Source organism: Heloderma suspectum, chromosome 1 (genome assembly GCF_057233095.1).
Source record: "Heloderma suspectum isolate Gila_16-S chromosome 1, 16-S_ref, whole genome shotgun sequence".
Lineage (NCBI taxonomy): Eukaryota > Metazoa > Chordata > Lepidosauria > Squamata > Helodermatidae > Heloderma > Heloderma suspectum.
In genome coordinates, this window is record NC_139458.1 from 166,077,612 (window position 1) to 166,104,114 (window position 26,503).

General features: G+C 46.1%; 1 protein-coding gene across 1 annotated transcript in view; it reads right to left on the reverse strand.

Annotated features, from left to right (window-relative positions):
• The window catches only part of LRP1B (LDL receptor related protein 1B), a 1,474,154-nt gene that overhangs the window by 293,448 nt on the left and 1,154,203 nt on the right, over window positions 1-26,503 (reverse strand). The window contains exons 38-41 of the mRNA XM_084809602.1: window positions 25,796-25,925; window positions 23,572-23,698; window positions 23,282-23,433; window positions 22,864-22,988 (exon numbers count right to left, since the gene is read on the reverse strand). Coding sequence (XP_084665728.1) covers window positions 22,864-22,988; window positions 23,282-23,433; window positions 23,572-23,698; window positions 25,796-25,925 — 534 coding nt within the window. The remainder of the gene's footprint in view (window positions 1-22,863; window positions 22,989-23,281; window positions 23,434-23,571; window positions 23,699-25,795; window positions 25,926-26,503) is intronic.

A 26,503-nucleotide genomic window follows, 5' to 3' on the forward strand; every position in this document is an offset into this window, starting at 1 on the left:
ACAATTTCCCATTAGTTTGTCACCAGCATCTGGTATTCAGAGTCTGGTCATGGTGATTCAATTTAGCAATCAAAGCTAATAACCACTGATATGCCTATTCTCTATTAATTTGTTTCTATGAATTTCTTATTGCACAGCTTGGTTTTTACTGTTTTTGTAATACATTTATTATTTTATAATGTTCTTATACTGACTTTTATACTGTATTTTATGTAAACTGCTTTGAGGTCTTACGATATCAAGCAATATATAAGTTGTAAACATAAATAAGCAAACAATCCTTTTAAACAATCCATCTAAGCTATGTTTTATGGGCCATTGAATGAGATCATCACTGACCTACATAGCTCTACTCTTCCCCTTAGTTGATCTGTCCTGAAAGAATGCTTCAGCATTTGTCCTTCAAGCAACTCCGGGGGTCGGGGAGGTGCCACCATAACTGTGGTCATGGGTAGGGGGAGGTATAGCGTTGGGGGATTAACAGGCCAGCTGAGGAGAAGAGGGGCTAGACTAGGGGTGCACGAAAGTCACTTTCCTGGTCTCGCAGCTTTTCGCAGTGGGGGGGAGGCGCTTCGCTGCTCCCCCCACGAAGTTCAGGCCGGGGGGGGAGGCTTCCTGCCTCGCCCGGCCGAAATTCAGGCTGGGGGGGAGGCTTCCCGCCTCGCCCGGCCGAAATTCAGGCCGGGGAGGAGGCGCCTTGCCTCGCCCGGCCGCGAAATTAAAAGTAAAAAAAAAAAACGCCCCCGTGATAGGCTATGTGACGATTAACGTAGCCTATCACGGCTAGATCTGCAAAGTCAGCCGTGATAGGCTACGTAAATCGTCACGTAGCCTATCACGGGTGACTTAAAAAAAAAAAAAAAAAGCGCATACACAAATGGCGGCCCCCATAGGGAGCCGCCATTCGCGTTCCTTATTTGGTCGCCGTAGTCTACGTAATCTTTACGTAGATTACAGCGACCAAATAAGGAACGGGAATGGCGGCTCCGTATGGGGGCCGCCATTATCCGTACGCGCTTTTTTTTTTTTTTTAAAGTCACCCGTGATAGGCTATGTGACGATTTACGTAGCCTATCACGGCTGACTTTGCAAATCTAGCTGTGATAGGCTACGTTAATCGTCACGTAGCCTATCGCGGGGGCGTTTTTTTTTCTTTTATTGGAATGGCGGCGGCGGCAGCCGGTCGAAAGACCGGCTGCCGCTCCCGCCCTGGACGAAGACCTGCCGAACCGCCGGCCGGACCCGCCACCGGGAGGGACATTCGCCAAAGGTAAGTCCCGTCCCGGGGGGGTGCGGGGGGTGGGGGGGTGCGGAGAATTTCTCCCCGAAACTTGTTTGGGGGGCCGAACACGTTGGTGCTCGGCCCCCCGAAGTTTCGGGGAGAAATTCTCCGCCATCCCTAGGCTAGACACCTTATGGCTATTCCCTCTTTTGGTTCTTCCCCCAACCAGATGGTTCCTGGCAACCTTACCAGCTTGCCCTTGGGTCTGCTGCTGCTGCTGAATGCCAGGTCGGCCCAAAATAAAAACTCCCTCATCCATGATTTGATTGTGGATGAGGGGGCTGACCTGGTATGCATTACTGAGACCTGGGTGGGGGAACTGGGAGGGGTTACTCTCTCCCAGCTCTGCCCTCCTGGGTACTCGGTGCAGCACCAACACTGATTCAAGGGTCAGGGAGGAGGGGTTGCTGTGGTCTATAGGAATTCAATCCCTCTCTCCAGGCTTCCTGCTCATTCAAATGCAGATCTTGAGTGCTTGTACCTTGTGCTGGGTACCCGGAACAGATTAGGGATTCTGTTGGTGTACTGTCCACCCCGCTGCCCATCAGACTCCCTGCCTGAGCTGACAGAGGCGGTCTTGGACTTGGTGTTGAGGACCCCTAGGATGATGGTCCTGGGGGATCTCAACTTCCATGTCGAAGCTGCTGTATCTGGGGCAGTCAGCTTGGTCATTTTAAAAGGTTTTTTCTTTCTTTAAAACAGCATTGCTTTTAGGGATATTTGGAGAAATCCGCCACGGACTCCAGTGAGGCTGGATTCTTTGGAATCCGGCCCCCCAGAGTCCATGGTGGGACAGCCTCCCCCCTCCTTGAAATCCCACTGGGATGGACCTACCTGGCGGCGGATGTGGAGGTGGAGGCGGTGGCAGAGACTCCAGCTCATCTTCTGGCCATCGCAGGGCTGCTGTGGCCGCCATTTCCGTGCCTGCTTTAGGCCGTGATAGGCTACGTAAATACTTACGTAGCCTATCACGGCAAAGAGCAGGCACATAAATGGTGTAGCAGCCGCCATTTACGTCCCTGCCTTTTGCTGTGATAGGCTACATAAATACTTATGTAGCCTATCATGGCCTAGCGAAATGACACAAATGGCGGCCTCTATGACTGCCGCCATTTGCGGCCGCAGCACCCCAGCAGTGGCCGGAAGTCCAGCTGCAGCTGGCCCCAGCCGGCAGCTCTGCCGCCTTGCCATGGAGCGGAGCCAGCTGGGGAGGATTCAGGGGGGAGGGACAGATCACCTCCCCCCCACTGCAGATGCCCGGAACTGGAACCAGGTGAGTAATCCGCCCATCCCTAGTTGCTTTAAACAAATAGTTTATTGCTCAGGCACACCTGAGACAGCCTTCTTTTGGGAAGCCCCTAGGAAGAGGAAGTGTTTTGGCTGAAAGTAAATGGAAACAGAAGATTGCAGTTTTTTTTGTTTTTTTTTAAAAACGTAAATATTTATGAAAAATAGCAATTCTTACGGAAGTTATGCAGACTCACAGAGATGGCTGGGCACCGGAATTACGGTTGTTGGTACGGATTTATCTTCGTAATTTTCGGAGTGGAAAAAAAAGAGGAGAATTCCGGGGGCTTGTGAATGGCAGAACTGAGCACTGGCCACAAACTGCGGAAGTCAAACGGCACAGAAGGTACACAATTTGTACATCCCTAATTTTGCTTGCCCACCTTAGGTTCCTGTGTCTTGCCTACAACTCAAGGTACTTCCAGTTCTAGACAACACCACTCAGGTTAATGTCAACCTTGAAAGTATTCATGAAGTTGATGGTGGAGCGTGTAGCTCATATGTACTGGAGCAGGGGTGGATTACATGTGGCCCTCCAAATGTTGCTGGACTGCAACTCCCATAAATCCTAGTTAGTATGGCCAAAAGTAAGGTTTGATGGAAGTTGCAGTCCACTGACATCTAGAAGAAAACATATTTCCCATCCCTGTACTAAAGTCTATGATCCAGAAGCTTCATTGGTTGACTCCAAGTTCTAGTATTATATAGGGATGTTGGAGAATTCGCCATGGACTCCAGTGAGGCCGGATTCTTTAGAATCCAGCCCCCGGAGTCCATGGCAGAATGAGGCAATCCCCCCACCATGCCGCGGAATCCCCCCGGGACGGAGTCTACTTGGTGGCAGCAGATCCAGCGGTGGCGGCAGCTCCGGGTCGTCTTCCGGCCGCTGCCAGGCTGTGGCCACAAATGGCGGCCACTATGCCGGCCGCCATTTGCGTCCCTGCCAAGCCGTGATAGGCTACATAAGTATCTACGTAGCCTATCACAGCAAAAGGCAGGGATGCAAATGGTGGCCACTACGCCATTTGCGTCCCTGCCTTTTGCTGTGATAGGCTATGTAGATACTTACGTAGCCTATCATGGCTTGGCCGGAAGTCCAGCTGCGGCCACAGCTCTGCGGTCTTGCCGCAGAGAGGAGCCGGCCAGGCAGGATTCCGGGGGGAGGGACGGATCACCTCCCCACCACTGCGGATGCCCCTGAGTGGAGCAAGGTAAGGGATTTGTACATCCCTAGTATTATATCCAGTTTCTCCGCACCATGCATAATTTTATACACATCTATGATATAAGAGCCCCCTTACCCCCTTACCCACCGTCTTTATAAGCTCTAAACATTGTAACCTCTCCTCACAGGGTTGAATCCCTGAAGATGGTACCAACTGTTACATGTATTTGGAAGGAACTGTGCTGTCAAAAGAAGGGTGGGAGAGCCTACTGTCATACAGGAATGTTACTTCAATAGAGTTATGACCAATCATTGATCAGTGTCAGATAACAGACTGAATGAGAAACATTCTGGTATATAATATGCCAAAGACAGACCACACATGGGCCTCTATGAACAATTTTATCCAGAAGTGAAATCTAAAAAACAAGATTTTTCCATGCCTGATTTTTAGGGATGTACGAATCCCTTACCTGGCTCCGCGCAGGGGCATCCGTGGTGAGGCGGAGGCACTCCGTCCCTCCCCCCGGAATCCTGCCCGGCCGGCTCCGCTCCGCGGCCAAGCCGTACATCCAGCCGCTGGGCAGCCCTGCAGGGACGCAAATGGCGGCTGTCGTAGCTGCTGCCATTTGCGTCCCTGTATTGAACTGTGATAGGCTACGTAAATATTTACATAGCCTATCACGGCAGGGGGAAAACCCCAGCGTACGCAAATGGCAGTAGCCACTGCCATTTGCATACGCTGGGTTTTTTCCCCCCTGCCGTGATAGGCTACGTAAATATTTATGTAGCCTATCACGGCCTCCACAGGGATGCAAATGGCGTCCCTGCATTAGCCATGATAGGGTATGTAAGTATTTACATAGCCTATCACGGCTAGGAAGAGGAGGAAGTGCAAAGCAGCACAGATGGGAGCAGGTACGTGCTCCATTTCATGCGCCTTTCATGGGTTGGGGGGGTGGGGGCTTCGTTTCACGATGGATTTCGGGGGGCTGAATGCACTGGCATTCGGCCTCACCAAGATCCGTTGCGGAATTCTCTGACATCCCTACTGATTTCCAGATTTTTGCACTGTGCATTTTCCATCTTTTGCGTGATGCTCCCCAAAACTATTTCAATACATTATGTATTTCTTCCAGTCATGTTAAGCCCTCTTCAGTAGGTATGGACAGACTCACCCCAGTTTGCCTCACGCACCCCTTGCCGGACCCCTGCTGGCCGACCCTGTTTGCTGCGCAAGCCGCTGGATGGTCCACGAGTGCCCAGCAAGTGGTGTGTAGCCACCCATTTTCACCAAGTCACGTGTAAAAATGGCAGCTCATTCTTTTACATAAAGGGCCTTTTATGCTAATGGCAGCTGTAAACTGCCATTTATGCAAGATTACAGGCATAATCAGTTCAGGGACAGGTATCTGTCCTACATCTTCTGCACTGAAGACAGATGAGACAAATACATTCTGCTACTCCACAATCTCCTCACCCTCTTTTAGTACCCCTTTAACTCTGTTGTCATCTATATCTATATCTAAAGGAGAACTATAGGGATGTCAGAGAATTCCGCCACGGATCTTGGTGAGGCCGAATGCCAGTGCATTCGGCCCCCTGAACTCCGTGGTGGAATGGCTTGCCCCCCCCATGGATCCCCCCTGGGACGAGACTTACCTGGGGCGGATGTTCTGGGCGGCAGCGGCTGCGGCGGCTGGTCTTCTGACCAGCCGCCGCCACCGCCATTTGCACTCTTGTCTTTTTTTCTTTCTTTTTTACAAGACATGATAGGCTACGTAAAGATTTACGTAGCCTATCATGGCTGGGTAAAACTAAACAAAACCGTGTACTCAAATGGTGGCGGCTACGGCCGCTGCCATTTGCGTTCCTTATTTTTAGCCGTCTTAGTCTACGTAAATATTTATGTAGACTATGATGGCGAAATTAAAGGGGAATGCAAATAGCACAGTGGGCGCTATTTGCGTCCCTTTTTGATTCTCCGTTTTAGCCTACATAAATATTTACGTAGGCTAAAACGGTGAATTAAAAAGGGACGCAAATAGCGCCCGCTACTCAATTTGCATTCCCCTTTATTTTCGCCATCATAGTCTACGTACATATTTATGTAGATTAAGACGGCCAAAAATAAGGAACGCAAATGGCGGCGGCCATAGCCGCCGCCATTTGTGTACGTGTGTTTTTTTTTTACCCAGAGCCCTCCGCGACCGGAAATCCGGCTGCAAATGGCTCTGGACTGGCTGGTCCTGGCCGGCTGCTCCACGGAGATGCCGCAGAACACAGCCGGCTGTGGAAGATTCCGGGGGGAAGGAATGGATTGCCCCTCACATTGAGGATTCCGGGGGGAGGGATGGAACGCCTCCCCACCACCATCAACATAATACGTGGAAAGGTAAGTGACTTTTGTACATCCCTAGAAAACTATATCTAAGTTCTCCTTTAGAATCAGGCACTCCAACTCCCCCATATTGGCTCGGAGGCTCCTAGCATTATCATAGAAACACCTATACATGGTGTCCCTCCCCAGATATCTCTGATATGCGCATCTTCTGCTATGGCATATGGCCCTTAGGCTGGCTATTATGTTTTACCATATGCTCATGCCCTATTTCCTCCCAGTCTCTATTTGGGCAATTGGAAACATTTTCACCTCCATCCCTTAGGCATGATTCAACCTGAACCGGATGCTTCCCAGCTGCTGTCAACTTTTCCCCAGGGTTCAATTAAAAACTGCTCTGCCACCTGTTTTATGTTAAACACCAGCAGTCTGCTTTCATTGTAGTTCAAGTGGAGCCCATCCTTTTTGTACAAGTTTGGCTTGTCCCGAAATGTTCCCCAGTTCCTGACAAATCTGAACCCCTCATCCCTACAACACTGTCTCATCCACATATTGAGACATCTAAGTTTGTCCTACCTAGCTGGCCCTGCATGTGGAACAGGTAGCATTTCCTGTATTTCAACCTCCTACCTAGCAACCTAAATTTGGCTTCCAGGACATCACAGCTACATTTCCCCTCATTATTTGTACCAACATGGACCATGACCATTGACTCCACCCCAGCACTATCTACAAAGCTATCTAGACAGCGTGTGACATCCACAACCTTCGCACCAGGCAAGCAATTTACCATGTGGCCTACACGCCCATCACAAACCCAGCTGTCTATGTGTCTAATGATCAAATCTCCTACTACCAAAGCCCCCTGTTGCCCCAGAGGCACAATCTTAGCATGAGAGAATATTTGTCTTCCAAGAAATGTGTCCCTTCTAGGGATGGCGTGAGAGTCTGAAGATGTCAGAAATGATTCTGAGCGTGTGGAGATAGCAGCTCAGATTCGGGTTGGGAACAGCCAGAACTGGGGGAGGTTTCCTCCCTAGTGAGCTCAGATATGCATAGGCGTTCTTCTCAGGAACTTGGCTTGCAGATAGGGGTGGACGAAAGTCACTTACCTTTCCTCGAAGGACGTTCGCGGTGGGGGGGAGGCGCTTCGCTGGTCCCCCCGCGAAATTCAGGCCGGGGGGGAGGCTTCCCGCCTCGCCCGGCCGAAATTCAGGCCGGGGAGGAGGCGCCTCGCCTTGCCCGGCCGCGAACGCGAAAGTTTAAAAAAAAAAAAAAAAGCCCCCTGATAGGCTACGTGACGATTCACGTAGCCTATCACGGTTAGATCTGCAAAGTCAGCCGTGATAGGCTGTGTGAATCGTCATGTAGCCTATCACAGGTGACTTAAAAAAAAAAAAAAAAGCGCGTACGCTAATGGCGGCCCCCATAGGGAGCCGCCATTCGCGTTCCTTATTTAGTCGCTGTAGTCTACGTAAATGTTTACATAGAGTACGGCGAAAATAAGGGCAACGCAAATAGCGTTGCCCTTATTTTTGCCGTAGTCTACGTAAATCTTTATGTAGACTACAGCGACCAAATAAGGAAGGGGAATGGCGGCTCCCTATGGGGGCCGCCATTATCCGTACACACTTTTTTTTAAAAAAAAAATCACCCATGATAGGCTACGTGACGATTGACGTAGCCTATCACGGCTGACTTTGCAAATCTAGCCGTGATAGGCTACGTGAATCGTCACGTAGCCTATCAGGGGGCGTTTTTTTCTTTCATTGCAATGGCGGCGGCGGCATCCGGTCGAAAGACCGGCTGCCGCTCCCGCCTCGCTCGAACACCCGCCGAACCGCCGGCCGGACCAGCCACCGGGAGGGACATTCGGTGAAGGTAAGTCCCGTCCCGGGGGGGTGCGGGGTGCGGGGGGGGGTGCGGAGGATTTCTCCCCGAAACTTGTTCGGGGGGCCAAACACGTTGGCGCTCGGCCCCCCGAAGTTTCGGGGAGAAATTCTCCGCCATCCCTACTTGCAGATGGCTCAACCTGAAGGTCCTCCCCTTTCCTCCCCCGTGAGAACCCAGGTCTCAGAAGAGGAGGAGGGCATGGGGGGTGACCTGAGGGATGCTAGAGTCCAGCACAGAGTGAAGCAGAAAAAGTTAGAGGTGGAGCTCAGATGTGCCACCCATTTGGCTATGTGTGATAGCTCACATAGGAGGGCACAACTGTAAGGGAGGGGCATTCCTCCCTACGATATTCTGGCTCACAAGTTCTTGTTCAAACTGCTGGCAACGTCTCTGATTCCCACTTGGCTCCTCTATTGATATTCATAGTTATGTGGAGTAGCTTTTTTCCTTTGTAGTCTGACAGTCTTTGAGGATTTTCCAAAACATTTGAATTCTGTCTATATAAACCTGAATATATAGTTTAGATTCCATATGCATCCAGTTTGTGCTTTCTTTTCAGTACACTAGTCTCAGGCAGAAAGATGGCAATGTGTAGAACTGATAAAACACATTTGTAAATTTTCCAGTCAGCAACAAGTGTTCATTCATCCAGTTATAGTATATAGGTACTGTGCCTGATCAGTCCCTTGAACAAACCTGAGTTCATGGGATAAGTGAAGATTACCAGCAGAGGTATGAAATAGAACTAGTTATTATAGGGCAGTATCCAGCTGTGACATTGTGCCAGCAGAAACTATCTTCCAAACTATGCTTAAGAGGAGAATCCAACTAAAGTTACAGCTGTGGAAGTGCCTGCACAGGTGTAATGTACAAGTGTAATGTACAAATGCTTGTGGGATGAAAAAATTCAGTGGTGCTCTGCTAGCTCTATTTGAGTATGCAGAATGATGCTGCTGCATACTACTCCGAGGCTCTAAATAGGCCACCTTGCCCTCTGACTTTTTTCAGGGTGGTGTTAGCACTGTCTACATTCTTAAAAAAAAACAACCTCATTTGGACACACATTGCCACCAATAGACACATCAGCTGCCAAGAGGGCATTAGGTCGAGGATCCTTCAAGAAAAAAACAGTCTATTTTCTTTAAATGAAAGAGTATTTTTTCATCTTAGAAGAACACATCAATAATATCTTTTGCAAACCAAAACAGATCAACTTACAAGGCCAGATATGGATTAGGCACAGTGGCACTAGACATATTAATCATATTGGTTCAAAGTTTCATACCTCCCCTACTCAACTTCCTTATATCTCTTATACATAAGAAGTTTGTGAGGTGCTTCACCTGGATACTAAGATGAGGAACACAGCAGATAGACGTATCCTACTGGATAACTTCTGTTGTCACTTAACATTAATCCATCTTCATACCATAGATAAAATTTACAAATGTGTTTTAACAATTATTGTACGCATTGCCATCTTTTTGCCTGAGCCTAGTGTACCAAAAAGAAAGCACAAACTGGATGCATGTAGAATCTAAACTATATATTCAGGCTTATATAGACAGAATTCAAATATTTTGGAGCCCAATGGAAAAAATTCTTCTCCTTCAGGGATTTTTTTTTTCCCTTTGGTAGGCTGCCCCTGAGGGCCATTCACTGATGGTTGCTGTCCCAAGTATCCTTAGCCACACTATGGTGGGCCTAGCCCAAGTGACTCTGTGGGCCCTATGGCCTTGGAGCCAGTGTCTGATTCTGAGTTCGAGAAGGATGATTTAGAACCCAGTCCACTCATGGGTAGGGATGGCTGAACTCACCTGCTGCCGCCTTATGCCCTGCCAGTTGCCCAACTCTGTTCAGTGCAAGGGGCAAGCTGCTGGACGGTCCACAGGTACCCGGTGAGCAATTCAGGGTGTCCCACTTCCCTGTGAGCTGCCATGTTGCAGAAAAAACTGTAAATGGTTTACTTAGACCATCTACGTCTGCAGTGTTTTGTAAATGACACTACTTATGGCTGTCATTATGCACAAAATTGTGACTTACATATATGGCTCACCAGTGGTTTTCTGCAAAATGGTGGCCTGCAGAGTGGTGGGATGCTGCTGCAAGCTTGCCCAACTCAGCATGTGTCGAGTTGGGCAAGCTTGGGAGGTCCATAGACTAGAGTCTGGGAGCCAAGCAGGTGGGTTTCCAGTGGACTCCACCCTCCTGCACCTTGTTTTTCTGTGACATCCCTAATTGTGGGAAGCTTGGGGCTTGGGAGCTCAGCCCTGCCTAGCTTCCCATCTGATTGCAGGCTAAAGTAAGATTATATTACCAATCAGTCACAGATGCAAGATGCGGCCTTGAGGAAAGCCTCTGATTTACAGTCTGGGACTGTGAGAACCGAGCAGGAAGGCGAGTCCACAGGGGAGGGGGGCTCGGTGATGCCCAGCTCACAGCATCAACTGAAAAGGGGAGAAAAGAAATGCCCTCTTAAAGTAGTGCTTGCTTACAGGCCAGATTCCCCTGTCAGCTTAGACTATCAGAGGGGTGTGTGTGATGAAGTGGTACTTTGTTTTGTTGTTCAATTGTATGTTTGAACGTTTGTTTCCATGGTTGATGTATTCTAACATATCCTTTCACCTAAAGGCTATGGTAAGTAGGGGGGAGTTAGAACGTTCAGATTTTAAATGTTGTCTCCTGATGGGCTGCTCCTTTTTCAGTTGGGGGAGTGAGGGAATAAGAGGCACTTGGTTTTCTTTAGAGGTTTAGATAGGGATTGGCTTTCAGAAGGGGAGGATCACTAGGCTCTAGCCTGGGGGGTGGTTAAATTCCCCTGGGAGGTGGAGGGAGGTATATTTATTATTTTAAAGCCTTATTATTAGAAGGGGCAGAGTAGGTAAGGAATTAATAAACACTTGAAACAATTTTACCACATAAAACTCAAACTGCACTGAAACATCTTATACCTTGTAAATAAAGTTTCAATTTTGTTTTTCTTTCAAACCACGCCATTCTCGGTCTTGTTTGTTACTAGAAAATGGGTTAGATGAAACTATGAAGGAAATAAGCCATAGCCTATGAATCACCACTCATACACACAAACATTGAAGGCTCTCTCATCATGAGGGTGAGGGTGATGGCAGCATCCTAATAAAGGCTTATAAAAAGATTTTCTTAAAAAAAGAAAGGAAACACAACAGCAGGGGTTGCTGAAGTTATAGTTGATGTATTCCTTCCACACACATTCACTCTAAGTTATTATCTCAAGGAAGAGGTTGAGAAAATATAGAGGAACTGAAATTCTGGAGTGAGAATTTGTACTTGGAGTTGTAAAAATATTTATGTGGAGTGGCGATGGATGATACAATAATCACAGGTGAGGGAAGGCTGATGTCATAGGGGGCTTTAGCAGCCTGTCCCTTGTATTTAAGTTGGTTCAGATGTTGAAGAGGGTGAGCGTTTGCTGAGAACAACGTCTTAGTTGCCCAGAATACTTTCTTGCCTGGACTTTTAGTGAATTCTTGTCTGACTTGACGCCTGCTTTGTTAAAGACTCTGACAGGGAATAATTATATATTGCTGGACTTGAACACTGACTCTGACTCGGTGTGGATTCTAGTGTTGGAACTTTCTCATAAACAAAGTAATTTGCCAATAGCCTCTGCCTAGGCTATTTGATTTATTGGAGTTTTTATTATTATTACTATTATTATTATTATATTTCTATCCCGCCTTTTTCCCAATACTGGAACTCAAGGCATCTTAACAATATTAAAACTTATACAATTAAAACCTATCAATAGAAATAGAAATACATGTGTACAAAAGTTAAAATATAATTAAATCATCAATATTAAAATTGTAAAAATAAAAATAATAAAAACTTTAAAAGACAACAAGAAAAATAGTATCTATCCGTCATATTTTCAGAGGTCCAGACTAGATATCCCCAAAGGCCTGCTGGAACAAAAAAGTTTTTACATGCCTACAAAAGCATATCAAGGAGGGTGCCACTCTCACCTCCCTGGGAAGGGAATTCCAGAGCCTTGGGGCAGCCACCGAGAAGGCCCTCCTGTGTTCCCACCAGGCGTGCCTATGATGGTGGTGGGATGGCGAGAAGGGCTTCCCCTGACGATCTCAGGGCACGAGTAGGCTCATAGGGGAGAATATGGTCTTTCAGATAACCTGGACCTGAGCCATACAGGGCTTTATAGGATATGACCAGCACTTTGAATTGTGCCTGGAAACAGACTGGGAGCCAGTGAGGCTGTTTTAACAGAGGAGTTGTATGCTCCCTGTAACCAGCCCCAGTCAGCATTCTGGCAGCAGCTTTTTGAGCCAGCTGAAGTTTCCGAACACTCTTCTGAGGCAGCCCCACATAGAGCTCATTGAAGTAATCCAAACGGGATGTAACTAAGGCATGTGTCACTGTGGCCAAGTCGGACATCTCAAGGAACGGGCACAGCTGGCACACCAGCTTTAACTGTGAAAATGCACTCCTGGCCACCGCTGAAACCTGGACATCCAGGCTCAGGGCTGAATCCAGAAGTACACACCCAAGCTGCGAACCTGTGTCTTCAGGGGGAGTGTAACCCCATCCAGCACAAGCTGGATCCCTATTCCCTGATCTACCTTTCGACTGACCAGGAGCACCTCTGTCTTGTCTGGATTAAGCTTCAATTTGTTTGCCCTCATCCAAGCCGTTACTGACGACAGACACCGGTTCAGCACCCCAATGGCTTCCTTGGAATTAGATGGAAAGGAAAAGTAGAGTTGGGTGTCATCAGCGTACTGGTGACACCGAACCGCAAAACTCCAGACAACCTCTCCCAGTGGTTTCATGTATATGTTAAATAGCATGGGGGAAAAAACAGAATCCTGAGGGACTCCGCAAGCCAATGGCCAGGGAGTCAAACAGAAGTCCCCCAGCAACACCTTCTGGGTCCGCCCCTCCAGGAAGGAATGGAGCCACTGTAAAACACTACCTCCAAGTTGCATCCCAGTGAAGCGGCCCAGAAGGATACCGTGGTCGATGGTATCAAAAGCCACTGAGAGGTCCAGCAGAACCAACAGGGACACACTCCCCTTGTCTAGTTCCTGGCCTAGGTCATCCAGCAAGGCGACCAAAGCTGTTCTGTCCCATAACTGGGTCTGAAGCCAGACTGAAATGGATCTAGATAATCTGTCTCATCCAGGAATCCCTGGAGTTGGGAGACCACCACATGCTTCAATATCTTGCCCAGAAATGGAATATTGGAGACTGGCCGATAATTATCCAGTATGGTGGGGTTCAGGGAGGGCTTTTTTAACAAAGGTCTCACCACTACCTCCTTCAAGCAGGCTGGAACTTTGTACCTTGCCTAAGGGAGGCAATAACCACTCCCCTTACCCACTCGGCCAGTCCACCTCTGGCTGCTTTTATGAGCCAGGAAGGGCAAGGATATAGAACTAGGAATGGCAGAGAATTCCACCACAGATCTTGGTGAGGCCGAATGCCAGTGCATTCGGCCCCCCAAAATCTGTGGCAGAACCGCCTGCCACCCCCCTGCCCCCCCGCGGATCCCCCCCGGGACGAGACTTACCTGGGGTGGATCTTCCAGGCAGCGGCGGCGGCTTCGGCTGGTCTTCCAACCGGCTGCTGCCGCCGCCATTTGCAGTCTTGTCGGGTTTTTTTTTTTTAAAAAAAGACGTGATAGGCTAGGTAAAGACTTACGTAGCCTATCACGTCTGGCTTAAAAAAAAAATATGCTCGTACGCAAATGGCGGCGACTACATCTGCCACCATTTGTGTTCCTTATTTTTGGCCGTCTTAGTCTATGTAAATATTTACGTAGACTAAGACAGCGAAAATAAGTTGAACGCAAATAGCGTAGTGGACGCTATTTGCGTTCCCCCTTATTTTCGCCGTCTTAGTCTACGTAAAAATTTATGGAGACTAAGATGGCCAAAAATAAGGAATGCAAATGGCGGCGGCCGTAGCTGCCGCCATTTGCGTATGCGCATTTTTTTTTTAAAGCCAGACATGATGGGCTACGTAAGTCTTTACGTAGCGTATCATGGCTGACTACAGGGACGCAAACGGCGGTGGCTATGGCCGCCGCCATTTGCGTCCCTGCTAGCCAGCGGCTGGATGTCCGGCTGCTGGCAGAGCTGGCTGGCAGCTTCACGGAATCCCTGCGGAGCGGAGCCGGCCGGCCAGGATTCCAGGAGGAGGGATGGAGTGCCTCCCCCCCCAACAGAACCCGGCGGAGCCAGGTAAGGGGAGTTTCGTACATCCCTATCTAGAACACACGTGGTGGCTCTCACCTCTCCCAGGATCCTGTCCACATCCTCAGGCTGTACAAATCGAAAAGTATCCAACAACACTGGACAAACAGGGGCCAAAGTTACATCCACTGGGTCTGTATCAACTATAGCATCCAAGTCAGAGTGGATCCAAGCGATTTTGTCTGCAAAGTGTAGGGATGTTAGAGAATTCTGCCACGGATCCCAGGGGGGGCAAATTCCAGTGAATTCAGACCCCCGGAATCCATGGTGGAACGGAGCCCCCCACCCCACCACCCCATGAAAGCCCCGCAAAACGGAGCCTACCAGGATGCAGCTCCGGCGGCAGCGGCGGCTCCGGCCGCTGCCAGGTTGCTGCAGCCGCCATTTGCGTCCCTATGCCAGCCCATGATAGCTACATATATATTTACATAACCTATCACGGCTAAAGCAGGGATGCAAATAGCATCCCCTATGCCATTTGCGTTTCTGCTTTAGCTGTGATAGGCTATGTCACGGCTATAGGCTACGTCATGGGCTTGTGTAGGGATGCAAATGGTGTCCCCTACACAGGACACAATTTGTGTCCTCACCAGCCTGGCAGCAGGTGTAGGCCCCACTGCAGGTTGGCCTGGAGGCTCCGTGGACTGGCCGTGGGGCGGAGCCGGCCGGGCAGGATTCCGGGGGGGAGGAATGGATCACCTCCCCCCCATCGAGGATTCCGGTGGGAGGAACAGATCGCCTCCCCCCACCTGCGGAACCTGGCGGAGCCAGGTAAGCAGAGTTTCGTACACCCCTAGCAAAGTGCGGAGCAAATTGTTCACAGCAGGCTGTCGAGAGGTTTAAATTATCCTCTTGCGGGCTGGTGTGTAAAAGACCCCTAACCATTTGAAACAGCTCTGCTGGAAGGCTCTTTGCAGATGCAGTAGTGGCAGAAAAAAAATATTTTATTTGCTGCCCATATTGCCACAGAGTAGGCCTTCAAATAGGCTCTAGCCCGTGTTAGATTGGATTCACTCCGTGTTTTCTGCCAATGTTGCTCTAGTCATCTTCTCACTTGCTTCATCACCGCCAGCTCCCTAGAAAATGAGGGTGCTGGTGTGGCTCCACTTCGTGAGAGGGGTCGCTCAGGAGCGATTGTGTTCATGGCCCTGGTCATTTCTCCATTCCAGAGATCAGCCAGGGTTTCGACAGCATTGCCTGCCGAGGCAACAGGAAAATCCCCAAGAGCCATCAGGAAACCATTTGGATCCATCAACCTCCTGGGGTGGAGCATCTTAATCAGCCCTCCACACCTGCAGAGGTTCTCTACTGATTGACAGCAGCTGTCCAAGGTATCAGGTGAAAGTCTTTCCTAGCACTTCTACCTAAGATCTTTTAATTGGAGATGCTGTGGATTGATCGTGGGACCTTCTCATGAAAAACATGGCCCCTCCTCAGTGGGTTGTTACTGAAGAATTCTGATGCTTGTAGTGTTCCCTGGGTTTGCTTGTGTATTTATTTACAAAGTTTATATGCTTCTTATCAAACTTCATTCACAAACAGGTGTACAACATAAATTTAACACAATATAATAAACAGATAGAAAATACAGAGCAAAGCGGTGAAATCAGTATAAATAAGTTAATAATATGCTTTTTGGGGCTGCCTTTGAATACAGTTCAGAAACTTCAGCTGGTAGAGAATGCTACAGCCAATTATTGATTAGTACATATTAGTGGTGGAGGATTTTGCAGACAGGCTACCTTTGTGGTGGCTGTGGTACATTTTTAAAATAGGTGGTAGCTACAGCAGAGGTTCTCCTACCAACTGCCTCCTGGAAGCTATCATTATTTTTTCCCAGAATGCCCCGGATGTAGCATTGTATTGGGGTAATCTGGTGAAAAATGCCAGCCCCACTGATCAATCCATTGTTTTGTGGCAGCTATCTTTTCTGTTCCAGAACATTCCAGAATATTGCTATGTGCAGAACATTCTGGGGGGAAATGATAGTACCAAGAGACAATCAGCAAAAGGACCTCTGCTGCCAGCTCCTCTTTTAAATGATTTGTAAAGTTAAACAAAAAGTGCTACTGGTGCTGCAAAGGTAGCCGACCACCTCCCTCAAAGATTTTTGCCTCCTCTGAAAAAAATGCAGAAATGAGGTGTGTGTGGAATTTGGAGCCATATTCAGTTCAGTCCTTGCTCACAGCTGAATTTATGACTTAATATGGGTATGGGACCATTCTTTGCCTCCTCTATTTTATTTTATTATAATTTAAAAAAACAATAGATCATATACAGAACAACAGAGTAGAAAGAGATCTCTTTTATACAATATACTACAGCAACTAGGTCAATGCTGTGATTGTGTAGGTTTGCTAAAATGTCCATTTTTATTTCCAATTTTGCAAGGTGTCACATCTCTCCAGAACAATCTCTGGTGGTCTAAAAATACTATCCCCTTTATTCACACACACACACAAAAATCAACTGATATCCAGTTTATGTGATCTGATCTTTGGCAATACCTATTCATAATTCTTACAAAGCTGTCATTTTTTTCCCCAAAGAGCTAGTTGCCATATTCTGGTATTTCATTCTGGAATAGTGAAACCTGACTTGGTTTTCCAGCTCCTTGTCAACATGAGAGAAGCAAGATCTCTGTGATGTATATGTTTCACATGTATTGAAAAGTGTGGTAATAAAGAGTTTGGGACAATCTGTTGGTATGTGATGTCTGATATTCCTTTAAATATATTTATCCAGAACATTTGCATATATTCACATTCCCACTACATGTACATTGATGCTCCCTTAGTCTGACATTCTCTCCAACACAATAGTGATAGTTCAGTATTTGTAAGATGTAGCCCTCCTGAGTAAAGTGCCATCTATATATAAACTGAAGCACTGATTCCCTAATACCAGCTGGTATGTTGTTGTTTTTATGTTGGACCACAGCCACACTGAACTTGCTTCTGGAATTGCCACTCCATGATCAGTGTATTTTTCATACTGCATTCTGACATTGGAGCACACTCCAATGGAGTGCTGTAATCCTCACATGTATTTTATCCCTTGGACAGAAAAAAAATTCACAGTATGTCCTATTTTCCTGTTTCTATCCATATCTAATGTTCAGTAACTCTGCTTTTCATGACATGCTGTGTTTGTAACTTGTCCTAGTTGGCAGAAATATTTAGAAATCATATTAGATGCAAAATTTGGCTAACAAGATGTCGTCATTACTTTTTAAAAAATTGCCCATTTTTTTCATCTATTTAGACCTTTCTATCATGTTTGCAAGAAACATTTTGTGGGTATGGATATCAAGCACAGAAAATACATAAATTTCAAAAATACGTATTGTCCTCTTCCTCCTCCTCATTATTATTACTATTACTATTAGTATAGATATAGGTAGGTCCAAAGTCCATGGCCCCCACCTGATAGATTGGGTTCTCAGTTTCATAGGTATGTGAGTGCCTTTAATTTAAACTTTGGTTAAACATAGTATGCTAATACTCACTATTTTTCTTCTATTTCAGTACACTGTGAGATACACCTCTTTTCTCTGATGTTGGCCTGAATAATGTAAGGTCTGTCAGTAATTTTCTGCTACCTTTTTCTTAAACATACTTAGAATCATTCTAGGGGATTGTTTTCTTTAATAGTGCAATAAAATTAAGGAGATGAGTCTTCGTTTTGAATAATTTAGTTGCTATTTAGCTATTCTTGAAAATGTTAAATAATAAGAACCTGCAGGAGCAGCTGTGACTCCCTACCCTGTGACTTCTATCCTTCTGGGATGTGGTAGATAAGCCACCTGCAGGCAGTGGGTCACCACCACCAGTGAGGTGACCCCAATGGTGACAACTTGAAAGGGGATCAATTCTTCTGGGTAGCCAGAGAATAGCAAGGATAAGAGGCCTGGTCCTACAGAGATGGAAGAGTGACGATTGTTACCTGGGAGAGGCAGAGAACAGGAAGGGGTCTGCATGAGAGGTGGGACAGGGAGCTGATATAGAGGGTGGACACATCAGCTCCCTGAGTTAGAGGAATACTTGCATGTTTGGAGGGGAGCAGTATACAAACGTTGTAAATAAATAAGAAATAAAATAAATATGAAAGTGTCTGTATAGCAGGATTGGGGTGTGTGAAGAAACTTTCTATGCTCTTCTTTAGCTGGTTTATTTGTAGCCTCTTGTTTATTATGTAATGTCTATGCAGTGGCATTTGATGAACAATGAGTTGCACTCATTGCACTGCTAGTTAGTTATGACTCAGAGCACTTTGGCTTTAGCACTTTAAATATCTACTGTGCACATTATGAACCCATTATTGTGGTTTTGTGATATTTATGATTTTAGTGGTATGACATTTGTTATGGGCTTAGTGATCATGGTGTTTTGTGCTCTGCATATGTGCATGGGGAATGGTAAAGGGGAAGGGGCAGCCCAATAGGAGTTATACCAGGCAGAGGGGGATATGGAATTGGGAATTGGGCAGAGCAGTACAGGAGAAGAGGAGAGAGACATCTCTGAGCTATCCCCTCTTCTAGCCTGGCCTAACAGAATCTGGGTTGCTCTGTCAGCCAGCCCTCTGATCAGCTGGTGGTGTTATTCAATACTAGGTTCAACCATAATAAGTTCTTAATCATCCACGACTGATTGTGGATAAGGGGGGCAACCTGGCACGTATTACTGAGACTTGGATGGAGGGCTTGTGTGATGTTGATCTGGCATGCATGGTTTTGCCTGCCTGGGTACTTGATGCAGCATCAACATAGGGTGGAGGCCTGGGGAGGATTGATGTGGTCCACAGGGATTCAATTGTCTTTGCCAGGAGTCATCTCAGCTAAGAGATTGGATTCAAGGCATTATACCTGGTGTTCAGTCAGAAAGATAGGATAGTGCTCCTTCTAGTATACTGTCCACCTCACTGCCAAGCTGGCAGAGGTGGTCTCTGGTATGGTCTTAGAGACCCCCCAAGCCTTAGTACTGGGGCACTCCAACATTCACACCAGGACTGTGATAGGGGATTGGATCTGGACTTTATAGCTCCTCTGACAACCATAGGGCTGTCTCAGTATGTCATTAGCTCAACACATTCTGCAGGCCATGTGTCAGGGTTGAAACTGAGCCAATAGAGCCCCAGAGCAGTTCTGATTCTGAGGAGGAACAGCAATCTGTGGGAGAGGAGCTCGCTCATCTCTCACAAGCACAACAGCTGACAGAGATTCCTCCTGCCAGCATTCCTGGGATAGATAGTGACCCTGGCAGTGAGAGAGTGCTGGAGGGGGGCTTGCTGGATGCTCGGCGCAGATGCAGGGAGCGAAGACAGATGGAGGGCGCAGAAAGGAGGCGTAGTGCTCGTTTGGTGTGCAAACAACAGTCGCTTCCCGAGGACCCAAGGGAAAGAGGGAGGATCTCTCCCTAGCCCATAAGTTCAGGGTCTTCCCATGATTCTTCTTCAGACAGGGACCAACTGCCTTACCTGGAGCTTAGGCTACTCAGCTATCTTTCCCCAGTGCTGCTCCTTGCTTTGGCGCTAGCAACTAATATTCTGAAACAGTCATAAAGTAATAAAGGAATAAAGTCTTGGAAAGAATCCTCGTCGTCTGTGTCCTGAGTTGGCTATTGGTGGGGACTGCAAGAGGCAGCTAGGGCGCTCCTGACACCATGCCTGGGATCTAGTCTTTGATACTGGACATGAAAAGAGGCTCCAGAATTGAAAGGGTTTTATTAAACCCCACTGATGCTTTTCAGGTAATGTTGGACTTACTGTGACTGTCCCCCTCTGCAGGCACCAATTAAGATTGTCCATGCTTGGAGAGTAATGGAATCTGAGGGATTCCTGAATGTTCTGGGGGAGTTTCTGGCTGAGATAGCTGGCACTCCTGTAAAGGCCCTGGACTCTCACTGTGTAATGGTGAGACAGACAGAACTATCGACATGATCACTCCCATGCCCTCTCTTGTGTGGCAGAGCCTGGTCAGCCCCCTGGTATTCAGAGGAGCTGTGGGTAATGAAGCAAGAAGGATGAGAGCTTGAGCGCAAATGACACAAGTCTCAAAGCAAATGAAATCTGACACTGGTGAGAGCACACTATAATGCCTATCATGTGGCAGTGATAACAGCAAAGAAAATCTATTTTGCTACCACCATTGCCTCCACGGGTAGCCATCTAGAACTATTCCAAGTGGTGAGAGGGTAGTTTAAATCAGGCGTGAAGTGATGCTTGATATAGGAAAGTCCCCAGAAGCTTGCTGTGACAAATTTTCAAGGCACTTTGAGGGCAAAATCACTTGCATTCATATGGAACTTGGCACTATTTTTAGTTCAGGTCTGTCTAACCATGTGTATATTTGATCTGTGCCCTTCATGGCTTGTGACATGGGGACTGACTGGATGGGTTCAGGAAGTGGTTTATGCCTATTTAAGCAGGGGAGGGGTGTTCATGGCCTTGAAAGAGGCTGTGGTGTGTCCACTGCTAAAAAAAGCCCTTCCTGGACCCAGAGGTTTGTGATGACTACCACCCAGTTGTAAATAACCCCTTATGGGGCAAGGTTCTTGAGAAGGTGGTAGCTAGGCAGCTCCAGGAGTATCTGGATGAAGTATGTTATTTCCATCTGGTTTCAGGCCTGGGTTTGGCACTGAAAATGCCTTGGACACCCTAGTAGATGAGAGATAGGGGATTCCCCTGGACCTCTTTGTCATTTTCATACTATCAACCATGGTACCTGCTGGACTGATTCTGTGGCTTCTGGGCCTGATGAAATAGTGGTTTCACTCCTACCTGGAAGATCATTTCCAGAAATTGGCATTGGGAGATCTCTGGTTGACCCCATGGCAATTGTGCTCTGATATCCCACAGACTTCTATTTTGTCTCCTGTGCTTTTTAGTATCTATATGAATTTGCTGGCAGAGGTCATCAGGAGACTTGGGGTGAGCTATCAGCAGTATGCTGATGACACTCAGCTTTGGGCCATTCTCTGTTAGGATTGCCACTGGGCGGCTGCTTCATATTGCAGCTCTGCTGCCACTTGAAGTGACTTCATTTCCCCCATCCCTAGTCAGAAATATTTAGCTAATTTAGATGATGACCTAGGAATAGCCTTCCCTATGCCATTCAGATGTGTTGGACTACAACTCCCACAGCTGGTTGAGGAGTGATGGGAGTTGTAGCCTAATACATCTGGAGGGCGCCAGGTTGGGAAAGGTTGATCTAGAGCTATTCTTCAGAGTATTCAGAATTCCAAGACCACTTGGTTATAGCAGGGCCCACAAATGTATTGGTCCCTATTTTTAGTGTTGCCCCCTGTCATGGTTAATAATTCAAGAAAGTAAAACTGGGCGACACTAAGGGCTGCCGAGCCTGGCAATCTGCTTTCACCGCCGCCACCAGCAAAATGCTTTTGGAAACTTGCAGCCAGGGCATGAAGTCAGATGTGGCTCAGAGGCAGAGCACATGCTTTGCATGCAGATGATCCCTAACATATCCAGGTAGGGCTGGAAATACTCCTGCCTGAAGTCCTGGAGATCCACTGCCAGTCAGTGTCGACAGTACTGGGCTAGATGGGCTAATGGTGTGACTCAGTATAAAGCAAGTTCCTATGTTCTATTTCTCCTTGTCATCTGACACAGGTGAGGCTGTGCAGGTGCTGGATCAGTCCCTGGAAATAGTAATGGCTTGGATGAAGACTAATAAACTCAGACTGTATCTCAACAAAATGAAGGTCCTATGAATGGGCAGTTCTTGGGTCCAGAAACTGGGTAGACAGCCTGTTCTGGATGGGTTGCATGCCTCTTCAAAGAGCAGGTAGTCTCTGGAGGTACTGCTTGATCCAGCTTGGTCACTGGAGGCCCAGCTAGCCTCAGTGGCAGTGCCTTTGCCTAGCTTTGGCTAGTGTGCCACCTATGGCCGTTCCTGGACAGACATAGCTTGGCCACAGTGACAATGCTCTGCTAACTTTGTGTTTGAATTGTTATAATGCACTTTATGTAGGGCTGCCCTTGAAGACAACCAGAAGTTAAAGGTGATATATCTGGGCTGCAGCCTAATGCAGGCTGTTGACAGGGACATCTGTTAAGGATTATACAACACCAATACTGAAGGGATTGCATTAGTTGTCTATCCATTTCCAGGCCAAATTCAAGGTTCTGGTGTTGACTTTGAAAACCCTCAATGACTTGAAGGAACACCTCCCACTATATCAGCCTACCCATGCTCTTAGACTTGTGCAGGAGACCTGTGTCATTGTCTTGCCACTGGGGGAAGTACATCAAGTGGTGAGAAGAGAGAGGGACTTCTCCATAATGGCAACCAGATTGTGCAATGCCCTTCCCAAGAGGGCCTGGTGCCAGCTTTACTACCATTTCAGTGCCAGGCTAAGACCCATTTATTCACCCAAGAGTTTGTGACTGTTTAGCTCTGTCCTACTGCTGATTAGAGTTTTATTTTTAAAAAAGTATTTTATTATTGGATGTTTCAATGTTGTTGTTACCCAGGGTGGGTAACAATAGGTGGGTAACAATGAAGGTCAAGATATAAATGGAAATAAATAATAAATAATCTCCTTCACAAAAGGCAAGGGCTATTTTGCTTCACATGAAAAAAATTACAGCATATAATCAAGCAGTATAGTTTTGAGCAAGAGTTTACCTTTCTCACGGCCTCTGTTGAAGACCTTCACTTCCTTCAAGTTTATTCCTAGGCCCGTCCTCATGGATACCGCCTCTGTAGCATCATTTTTATGGCCTCGTCTGATAGACCCATTTGCATGAGCTCTGCCAAAAAATGTTGGAGATATCTGACCCACAATTCTCAACTAATTAAAATCAAGTAAGTAATTAAAATGCAGGAGACATCTGGACTAACAGGAGGTGAAGAAATATACTTTTGCTTGTGACATTGATATGGTTTAGCTTTGAATATTGAAAGTGCCTTTTCTCTGGAAATTACATGGCTTTGTAAGATCCTTTCACTGACCTTGCTAAAGAATGGCTAATCCTACAAGGGTGAAGCATCTGGCACAAAAATAACATTTTGAGACTCAAATACTTATGGAAAAATAAATTACCTGTCAGACCAGTAGATGTAAGACCCGAAGACTGCAACTGAAAACATATCCACATTGCTCCCTGACAGCACAATCTCCCGATTCCTTCCACTCTCAAGGTCGATTCTTTCTATCTTGTCCATTCGAGCATCACACCAATATAATTTATTTTCCTAAGGATCAATTGAAAAGTAAACTCCAATTATTTTTATTCTATCTTTTATTAAGAAAATAGAATAAATGCTATGACATACATGTTTTAGTATGATATAGCATTTAATGAATTCTGTTTAGAAGACTCAAAAACGTACCTCAAGATCAACAGAAATTCCGTTAGGCCATGTAACTCCAATGCCAACAAGAACAATCTTCTCTGATCCATCTAAACGTGCCTTGCCAATGCAAGGTGCCTGTCCCCATTCTGTCCAGAACAAATATCTAGAACATGGAGAAAGTTATGACAGATTCTAAATTTATTGAAATAGATCAATGGGTTGAATCCTAACAACCATAAACAGAACGAAGTACATGGAGGTTTCTGCCATTGCCCCCTCCCTACCACCACTACTCCTGTGGTTCAGGAGACTTGCTGGAATGGGATGGGATGGGAAACAGGAAGATGTTGGAGGAGGAAAAAATAGGCCAAACCTGGGCAGAAGCACCTTATATGAAAATGATAAATTTAGAAAGGCAATGTTTTTAACAGATAGATGTACATAATATTTTCCAGATTTGGGGGGGGGGGGTAATTTTGCAATCTATTCATCTTGTTGACAGACTTTTGAGTGTCACACCTTCCTTTACTTGTACTTTGTTCACACTTGCTTCTGTATTCATAGGTGTGTTCCATGCCTTCATCACATTCCCAGCATTGGCACAAAGGCAACTATGGCCAGAATCCCACAAGCCAAGGATGGATGGATCTGTTTTCAATTCTGTCTGTGTTTTAAATTTCTTTCCATTTCTATAATGTGCATTGTTATGAACTCTCCATGTATAGGTTTGATAAACTATATATAATAACACACAGTTATACATACAGTTACATACACAAACCTTGTACTGTAATTAAGGCACCTTTATATGTACTTATTCCGTCTTCTTTTTGCATCCTAGTCTCTTCTCTCAACCCAATTTGGCTTCCTCTTGCCTATCTAACTTCCTTCTCCCTTCCTACCTCTTTTTTGTGTGTGCATCCTCTAATCCAGCCTTCCCCAACTTGGTGCCCTCCAGATGTTTTGGACTTCAACTCCCATCAGCCCCAGCCAGCATGGCCAATGTTCAGGAATCCTGGCAGTTGTTGTCCCAAACATTTGGAGGGTGCCAGGTTGGGGAAGGTTGCTCTAACCAGATAAATTTCCAATTGATACCTAGCTATTATATAACAGGAATTTAAATATTGTTCATAACATTTTTGAGCCTGCACAGGGCTCAGTGTTGAAAAACAGTCTGAAATAACATTAAAAATATTGGTGAAAACCAAGTGTTTTGGGTACTTTAGGTAGAAAATATGTCTCGTTTAGCAAGATTACCAGACAAATAGCACAGTGACTGTAAAACACTGATAAACTGATTCTGAGCTGAAAGCAGGGTTGAAAATGGGCTGTTGGTCTCCTGTGAAAAATGGGGAGGGGGAGGATTTTTGGATACTTTGTGGGGCTTGAGAGAACTTGTCATGTTTTTCATGGCAATTGGCTTACCATGATAGATAGGAGGTGGCAGAGAGTTGTGCTGTTTCTTTCACTGGGAAAGAAAGCTTTACCATCACTTTAAACAGCGGTGGAAATGCACTAAGCAGCCCTGCAACATTCTTCACTGTGAGTGGCACAATGGGAATGATGCTGCATCATGACGTAGAATCATTCTCAAGGGCATTCTTGGTTAAAGAAAAAAAAAAAGTTGGCTGCCCCCACTAGCCAGTAGCGTCATTTCCATTGGGCCATTATTACTGAAGAATGCTGCCAGGATGCTGCTTACTGCAGATGTGCTGTCTCTTGAAGAAGTGCAACACTTTTTTTCCAGTTAAAAAAAAAAGACTGGAACTATCTCCTGCCTCATATCTATCATGGGAACTCACAAAAATCTTCAGGGGCCATTTCCCTCCTCCCCATCCCAAAATGCTGAAAGAAATCTAGGCCAAATTTTCAGTCTAGCACTAATTGAATGACTTCCCTATCTTAGTTTTGTTGTGCTGAAGATATGATTACAACACAAGAATGATGCTTCATGTTTATATAGCATTTCTCTGGAGTATTAAAAGAACATCACATACATTATAACAACAGTCCTTACAATAGCACTGTAAAAAAGGCTAATATGGTTCCCTCTTTAATACTGCTGGGGCCTGAGGCTGAAAAAACTACTTTTTTTTAATAAAGCCTCCTATTAAATTCTGCTGATAAGGTGAGATTTAAACTGGGCACTTCATAGCTAATACTCTTAGCCATTATTCCATGACCACAAGTGGAAAGTGTTTTTATATGCTTTTATCTTAAAAATCTATTTGATCAATTTCATGCATATCGATAAAGTTACCCTTTTTCTGGGTGCACTGCTATAGATCTTGGCTGGTCCAGACCCTGGGAAATGACAACATATCGAAAAGAGCCATTGAGTCTGGAAACTTCAATAAAGTTGAAGCCATGATCTGTCCAATATATATTACCTGGAAGAAATAAAGATTTCGTTATGGAGACATAAGCTACTCTTATGAAGAATGCTACTCTCAACTGCAAAGAGTATAAATGGTCACTAATATAAGTTTTATGCCTAATTACTTTATTAGTAATAAGCAAAATCAATAGTCATATGCTATTTGTAATAGTCAAATGATATTAGAATATATTTCTTTAAAATTCCTAACTAACAATGCTAATTTTAGGTTAAAATATATCTACAGGGAGTAAAAAAGCAACTTCTTTTTAACTGAACTTTCCCCCTATTGAATCAAGTCCTTCAGATTTTCTTACTAAGAGAGCAATCCTATGGCCCCTAGACAGAATCTGGAGTACATCAGATTTTTGGATTCCTGGTCCTGGATCCAAAGCCAAAGATAGCATTCCAACCTTGGACCTAGGAATCCAAGCTCCCCACCCCCTCTCCTGTCCCCTGAAGCTTCCACTAGATGCTCATCTAGCTAAATTGCAGAGTGGGAGGCAAGCTGCACCTCCCACTCTGCACTGGATACTCGTCCTCCAAATTTGGAGGCTTACGAGTACCCAGGCTAGATCACTTAGGATTGTG